This window comes from Sarcophilus harrisii, chromosome 3 (genome assembly GCF_902635505.1).
Source record: "Sarcophilus harrisii chromosome 3, mSarHar1.11, whole genome shotgun sequence".
Lineage (NCBI taxonomy): Eukaryota > Metazoa > Chordata > Mammalia > Dasyuromorphia > Dasyuridae > Sarcophilus > Sarcophilus harrisii.
The window spans coordinates 225,566,409-225,574,295 of NC_045428.1; the positions used below are offsets into that span (position 1 = coordinate 225,566,409).

The 7,887-nt window shown below is 34.8% G+C and overlaps 1 protein-coding gene across 5 annotated transcripts in view; it reads right to left on the reverse strand.

Annotated features, from left to right (window-relative positions):
* The window catches only part of VWA3B (von Willebrand factor A domain containing 3B), a 226,643-nt gene extending 219,001 nt beyond the window's left edge, over positions 1-7,642 (reverse strand). For 3 of the 5 annotated variants that reach the window (XM_031959108.1, XM_031959107.1, XM_031959106.1), the window contains exons 1-2: positions 7,458-7,620; positions 1,332-1,544 (exon numbers count right to left, since the gene is read on the reverse strand). In XM_031959108.1, coding sequence (XP_031814968.1) covers positions 1,332-1,395 — 64 coding nt within the window. In that variant the 5' untranslated portion in view covers positions 1,396-1,544; positions 7,458-7,620. Of the gene's footprint in view, positions 1-1,331; positions 1,545-7,457 lie in introns of all 5 variants that reach the window. The other 2 variants (XM_031959109.1, XM_031959111.1) reach the window with 2 other exon arrangements.
* Between the last annotated feature and the right edge of the window lie 245 nt (positions 7,643-7,887).

The window sequence follows — 7,887 nt, forward strand, 5'->3', positions numbered from 1 at the left end:
TAATGGTATCCATGGAGGATGGGAAGAAAAAAAAAGAAATTTACATGATAACTTTATTATATATTTAAAAGGAATAGCAAGTTGCATATAATAGATTTGTAGTTTCATGTACACTTATCTTTTTTATTATCCTAGTTATGGAAATGCTTATTTTATTCCATAAATTTAAAATAAGCCAATTTTTAAAAAAAAACCACAAATAACGAACTAGCAAATAGAAGGAGAAATTATGAAGTACATTATATTGGACACTTAAAGCTACATTGCTTTCAATACCTATCCTGGGATAATCTGTAGATATTTTAAAAGACACTCAAATTCTTCCTCAATCAGAAACATATCTAAACTTGCAGAGGTACAGCTAATATAAATGGATCCAAGAGGTGGAAGAATAGGGAGGGGTATGCTGGTAAATGTTTCACAACTGTTCCCCAAAGGAAAACATGCATGCACAATAAACTTTTAAGTTTAATCTGCATGGTTGATATTTTTTCCAATACTTTTTTAAGACTGATACTTGTAAATAAAAAGCTATTAAAAAAAAAAAAAAGACTGATACTTTTCAGTCCTTTTAGTCATGATCCCATTTGGAGTTTTCTTGGTAAAGATATTGGAGTGGTTTGCCATTTCTTTCTTAAGTTCTTTTTACAAATGAGGAAACTGAGGCAAACAGGGTTAAGTGACACACAGCCAGCAAGTATCTGAGGTTGGATTTCAATTCAGAATTTTGAGTTTTCCTGACTCCAGGCCAGGTACTCTAATTCACTGTACCACTTAGCTGCCCCATTTAACCTGTCAAAGCATTCTTCTTAAAGTACAGAATAACAACAAAAATTATTAACTTATTATTCTTACTAATCAAGTGCTAACCTCAGTTTCAATGCCCCTGAAAGAGTATGTATTGTCAAAAACCTACATATTTCAGAAAACTGTTTATGCTCAACTTAATTATAGCTCTTGACTTTGAGTTATTTACCAATGCTCCAGTTATTTTTTTAAGTTATACTAGATATTTCCTGATATTTTGACTCGGAGTTCAGCCATTAAATTCTCCTCTATACTCCCTTTGAAGATTGCTTAGGAGAAAGGCAAAAACCCATAAATTTTATGTTATTGTCCATATTTAATTGTCCATGTGAAAGACATCACCCTCTAGAGACCCAACTAACCTGAGTTCACTCATGTGTGCAAATTGGACTCTACATATAAATGTTGAACACCAAAGAAATGGTCAAATTACTATATTCTGTGAATATCTTGCCCTTCCCACACATACAACCAAAGTTTAGTGGCAATATAACATTATTATTAGGACAAACAGAAATACCAACTGTCTATTTCCTTATGATATTCGGTTTCACTCCAAACAAGTCTTTTCCGCAGATTTCCAATCATTTTCTAAGGTAGAGTTTGGGACTGCTTTTCTTTTTTAAATTGAGAAGCAAAGGGCTCACAGAACAAAGAATTAATGGTCCTTGATCTTCTTTTAGGTTTCATACACAAGTTTCTTCAGCAAAGGAGCCTGTACATTTGGCAAGTGGTTCCTGTGGAGGCAAGAAAGGGTGTTTTATGATACACAATCTCAATAATTTCAACATTACTAGTAAACCTTTCTCTACTCTCAAAAGCACTCATTGTTCTTGATACATTTTGGAGTACTCCTTACAATATATAGATGGAATGTGGACTGAGTGGTTCACCCCAGTTAAGGTGAATACCAGCCTTTAAAATAGTTTAATTAAGCTCCCAAAGACATTTTATGAAACCTGAAGAATTTTTCAAACCCTATATTTTGCTTATCAACTAAGGTGAGGCCTTTATGGTACCAAGTGAAAGATAACCTGAATCCTCTGACCCATATAATCAGAGTATATGTGTCGACTCTTTCTTCCCATATCCAATTTCAAAAGAAATAAAAAAAGTTCTAGCCACACTGGATCTGAGAGTTTGTGTGATTCCATTTGGCAGCGTCAAGCCAAAATACTAAAGAATTTGTTTAACCTAGGAACAGATGCCTGCATTACTGCATTATAAAGAATGGAGTTGATTGGAAAAATGGAAATTACCCAGGAAAAACAAGAGAAAAGTTGTTAAGGACATCTCTTAACAAAAGGGTATATTCTTTACAAATTTCCACAAACCTTTCAGAGTACTCTATCCTACAAAGAGAAGAAAATCTCTCATCTCTGATCAGATCAAGGTTAATTATATTATAGTTAAAAACAAGAGATTTGTCTCCCTCTTTTTCTCTCTCTCTCGCTTTCTCTCTGTCTCTCTCATTTTTTGTCTATTTCTCTCTGTATCTCTGAGGTTATTTCTGTCTCTCTCTGTGTCTCTTCTCCCTTCGTCTTCTCTCTTCCTCTCCCCTTCCCTCCCTCTTTCCCATTTTCCCTCCCTTTCTCTCTCTCTCTCTCTCTCTCTCTCTCTCTCTCTCTCTCTCTCTTTCTCTTTTCCCAGAAGTTATTCATTACTGAACATATTTAACTGGAATACATAATCAAGGTTTTTTTACACACGTAAGAATCAAATACAAAGAAAACCAAAAGAAACTTGCCCTAAATTGTAAAGGTCAACTAGCCAGAATTATATTTGATTCTGGTAGATAAAAGAGAAACTTTGAGCAGGGAAGGAAGTTTAGATAGAAAAGAAAGAGGAAGCAAAAAAACACACCCATGCTGGAGAACTAAAAGAGACTGTGGGTGAGAAGAGCACAGAAGAGGAAGAAAGTATTCAGGAAGAAGGAAAAGGAGATAGTGGTTTAAAAAAAAAATTTCATGCCATGTGATAACCCAAGAAGCAAGTAACCCCAGAAAAGGATCTTGTTGGAGATATGATCGAAAGAATTATAATCACTTGTAAAGAATTATAATCTTCCTGGATTGCTGGGTCCTATCTGCCTTAAACTGTTGTGGGATTAAGCTGTTCACCATCCACAAAAGTTATGGATAAGAGCTGTGTCACTAATCCATCTCATCCTAAAAAGTCCTTCTCTGGTCAGAGATGAAACAACATTTGACAAATAATAGCAAAGCAATAATTTTAGTTCCAAGGAGTCCTTTTCCCCTTCTTGAAAAAATAAAATGAACTTGGACATGATGTCAGATTGGTGACTAGACATCTTAGGAGTTGAGATATTCTCGGGTAAGGGTATGAATGGCCATAGAGCCTGTGAAAAAGGCAGTATCTTGCTGCTGTGCTATCTCTTCAGGAAACACTGCTATTGAGACACAGCCAAGATGACAGAATAGAAGAAATTGCTATAGACAACTTCCCCCAAAACTACTCCAAAAAATGATGTGAGAAGGATGCTGGACAATGTTGTAAATGAGAAAATTGAGAGACTACAAGCATCAAAATTTGACCTGTATCTAAATAACCACGGGAGGAACTATGTAATAAGGAAGAACCAAGATCACACTCAGCACTGATGAAGAACTCTAATCTAGGGCAACAACACAGGGATACCAAGATTCCATTGATGTGAACTGCCAAATCTTGTTCATATAGAATAATGTGAAGTCAGAGTCAATTTTAATTTATCCATCCTTCTTCAATGTAGTTAGCGTCTTTAAAGACATTCACAACAATCTTTGAGACAACTTTGATGGAACTTAGTTTTCCCAGACTATCTTAGTGCCATAAGTTAAAATAGTCATAATGTAAATTCTCAGCCATAATTGCATACAAAAAGGAAGTTAGTTTTCCCACACTATCTTGATTGGCATATTTTTAGACAAGTCTGGGACCTTGTTTACTAGGTGCATTCCATGTAGCTCTCTTGAGTTTCAGCTTTTGCAAATGAGAAACCCCCAAGACTATATTTCCCCTATAAAAGATCTGCTTATGAGGAAAATCTTTGCTAAATTCTTTTCAGGACTAAGCCCACTATTAGGTACTCTCTCCCCCCTAGTGCCTTCCCTTTAATGGCACCTCTCTCCTAACTAGCTAACTCTGGTTAGTCCAACTTGCCAGACAATGGCTTTCTCCCACTCCATGGAATATTTTCTTTCTCCTGATTAATTGTGAGTTTCCCAGAAGGACTTATCTTTTTCCTTGCTAATTATGACTTCTCCCAATTCTATTTTATACTTGCTATTCCTGGTGCCTATTTTATCTCTTATTTTGTCTGTACACTCTCCATCTAAATGAACCTTTCTTTTGGCAAAGAGAATGGCCATTGAGAATTTGCCACATTTTATTTGGAACTAGGTGTTGCTATCTCCATCCCATTATCATGAAAGAATCAGTCTTAAGTCCAGGCTATTTCCTACATTTTTTCATTTCAAATTTAAGCTATTTTTCAGTTATAATTAATAGTGACCCCATTTTGGGTTTTATGGCAAAAATACTGCAATGCTTTGCCATTTCCTTATCTAGATCATTTTACAGATGAGAGAATTGAGGCAAATAGGATTAAGTGACTTTCCCGAGGTCACACAGCTGGTGAGTGTCTAAGATCAGATTTGAATTGAGGAAGATGAATCTTCCTGACTCAAGACCTAGTGCCCTATCCACTGTACCACCTAGTTGTCATTGTTATTGCCCATAGTTGTGGTCAGAGCTCCTAGCTCCTCCATTGCTGAGGTTATTAAATTTCTAATTAGGTCCTTGGCTATATCTCGGACCGGGAGCGTAGACTCGGCGCCCAGAACTTCACACAGCAGAACAAAAACTTCTGAAGCTTATCACAGAATAAGGCCTGGGGTCAGAGTCAACAGGATATAAGACTCTGGACTTTTACCTAGAGTTCCAAGCTAGGCCTGCAGTGCAAGAATGCCCAGATCTGATCTTAGACTCAACCCTAGCCCAAGCCAACAGTTTAGGGTCCAGAACACAGACTCAGAGCCCAGAGCTCACAAAGTAAGGTCATCCAAAGTACATTTGGACATGGAGCTCCCACCTAAGAAAGGCAGGGGAGAAGAAGTCTCTCAGTGGGGCTGAGATCATAAACTCAAAAACTCAATCACTAAAAAAATGACTAAACAAACCAACAAATGTCCAAAAACATAAACTCAGGAAGAATTCAAAATACCTACAAAGACTCAAAGAAAAACACAGTTGTCCATATATCAATTAGAATTTCTTGAAGAAATGATGAAAGTTTTTTTTATAAATTAAAATAATATTATAAATAAAATGAGTAATAGAGTAAACAATTAGAAAATAAATAAGAATTTAGTGGAGAAAAAGAATTACTAACTTGATAGTAGAAGTATAAAATCTTACCAATGTAACTGACTACCTGAAAATAAGAATGAGCCAAATAGAGTTAATGAATCCATAAGACCATAAATATTAAACACAGAAGATAAAAAAGAGAGAGAGAGAAAATAAGAGGTATCTCATAAAAAAAATTGACTTGGAGAACTTAAAAAAGAAACTATTTAAAAATAATTGTTCTAACTAAAAGCCATGTTTAAAAAAAAAATCATGGAAGAAAATTGTTCAGATCTTTTAAAACCAGCAGGCAAAATGAACACAGAATCCAACAATTATTTCCTAAAATAACTCCAAAATTAAAGCTCATAAAAATGCCATAGCCAAAATCCAGAACTCTCAGGTCAAAGAAAAAAATAATAATGCAAGCTCACAGATAGAAAAAAGCTTAAGGACCAAAGAATCACAATCAAGATTATACAAGATTTAGCAACTACCATAAAAGAATGGAAAATTTAACAAAAACAGGCAAAGATGTAGTTCTACAAGCAAGAATAACTTACTAAGCAAAACCGAATATAATTCTACAGAGGGGGAAAAGGAATGAAAGAAGGAAGGAGGGAGGGAAGGAAGGAAGGAAGGAAGAAAAGAAAAGAAAAACAAAAAGATGGTTGAGTAAATAAAAGCAAGCAATCAAAAAAGATTTTGTAAAGATTGAAGTGTTTGCATTCTAATAAGAAAAGGGCAATAATATAAACATCCCCTAAAACTATGATATCAGAAAAGATCATTTGGAATCAAATAAGATGGAATTCTTATTAGATATTTTTATATGTTTAGATGATATTAAAAAGAGAAAAGAAAGAGAGAAATGAATATATTGAGGAAAGGAGGGAAAGTTAAGGGGGTTTATCATGAAGGGGTCTTGCAAATCTTAAATATTAAGCTATACAAATGTGGAAAATATAAGGAGAGGAGGAGTAACTTCAATGTCATCTTCAACTAACGTAGAGTGAAGTGAGCAGAACCAGGGGGAAATATATATATATATATATATATATATATATATATATATATATATATATGTATATATAAAACAACATTATTATAAAAATGAACAATTTTTAAAGACTTAAGTATGCTGATCATTGAAATGATCATCCAAGACTCCAGAGGACCAATAATTTAGAATGCCACCCAACTTTCAAAAGAGAGATGATATGGAGAATGAGAAATATATTTTTGGACATGCTCAATGTGGGAATGTTTTGCTTAACTTTGCATATTTGTTATAGAAGCTTTGTTTTTTTTTCTTATTTTCTTTTAGAGAGAAGGCAGATACTAATTAATTTTTTATTACTTTTTAAAAGAAAATTTAATTTTTTTTAAAAGAAAAAATTCTATCTCTACACATCATTGTCAAAAAGACCAGGCCAGAAATAACAGGACCAAATGCTGCAAATAACAACAAGAAACCAGAAAATCATGTGGCTCTTAGGGTTAAAGAAATAGGAAAGAAGATCTGTGACAGACCAGAGTATTTCACAGAGGAAATACTATTTGGAAAATTAAAAAGCTAAACACAAAGGAGACAGAAAAGCAGTTTAAATGATAAATGAATCCTATTAAACACCTAAGGTCCATGAAGAGGTTAGAAGCAGCAAGGATTTTTCTGTAGTAATTATTCTGTAAAAACTGGCATATTGGGTGTGAGGTAGTCAGCCAAAAGCTTTTCTTGGCTAAGAAGTCATGGAAATTTTAAAAGTAAGACAGAATTTTTAGATTGAAATTAAATACATTGTTCATTACTTTTTTGAAATAAATTTCTCTTGAATGTTATAGCAAAAATGAAATTAATATGCCCAAATGAATTTCATCATTTATTCCTCTTTGACCCAGACAAGTTAGAAATACGTTTGAGGGGAAGGAGAGAAGGTTGAAACTATATCTCATGGAAGATAAATCTTTTCATTGTAATTATATAGGAAATATTCTGGTCTGAGACTCAGGAGATGTGGATTTTAAGCCTCAAGCCACTACTTAATTAGCCCAGTGACTTCTAACAAATAATTTTACTTTTTTTTTCCCCAGAGAAAGAGAGAGTCTCGAGTCTCCTTATCTTTAAAATGAAAAGATTGGACTAACTGATTTCCAGGTTCTCCTGAAGCGCCAAGATTTTATGATATTAAAACGTCACCAGGATTCTGGACAAAGATGGGACAGATATCACATTTTGTTGGGGATTACAGTCTTCTCATAGCAAAGGCTGGCCAAGAGAAAAATTGAATTCAGCAACTTACAAGATAAAAAATCAGACGAAAAACAAGACAGTTTCTAATCAGCGACCCAACTCCCATTCTCGTGGAACTGTTAGGCAGGAAAGAGAGTGTGAAGCAAATATCTGACTGGTTGATAGAGCCGTGCTTTCTTGAAGGCAGAAAAACTTAATCCCAAGCCTCTCCTACAGTGTTCTAGTTATTCTATTTCTCTGTGACTGGAAGCTCAGAATTCTGATTTGTCGGTTTCCTGGGTACCATGTGAATGTTGTCCGTGGAGACGCCGCAGTTGCTAAGAGTGGTCCAAACAGAGATGTTCACTTTGCATCCAGCGGTGCTGCAAGAGATGAGAAAGAGGAGGATTTTCCCCTGCTGGGTCAGCTTCTAGATGTAGACTTAGAATGTGTTGAGGAACTCATGGAGAGCATTGGCTTTAGAATGACTCAGGAGACCT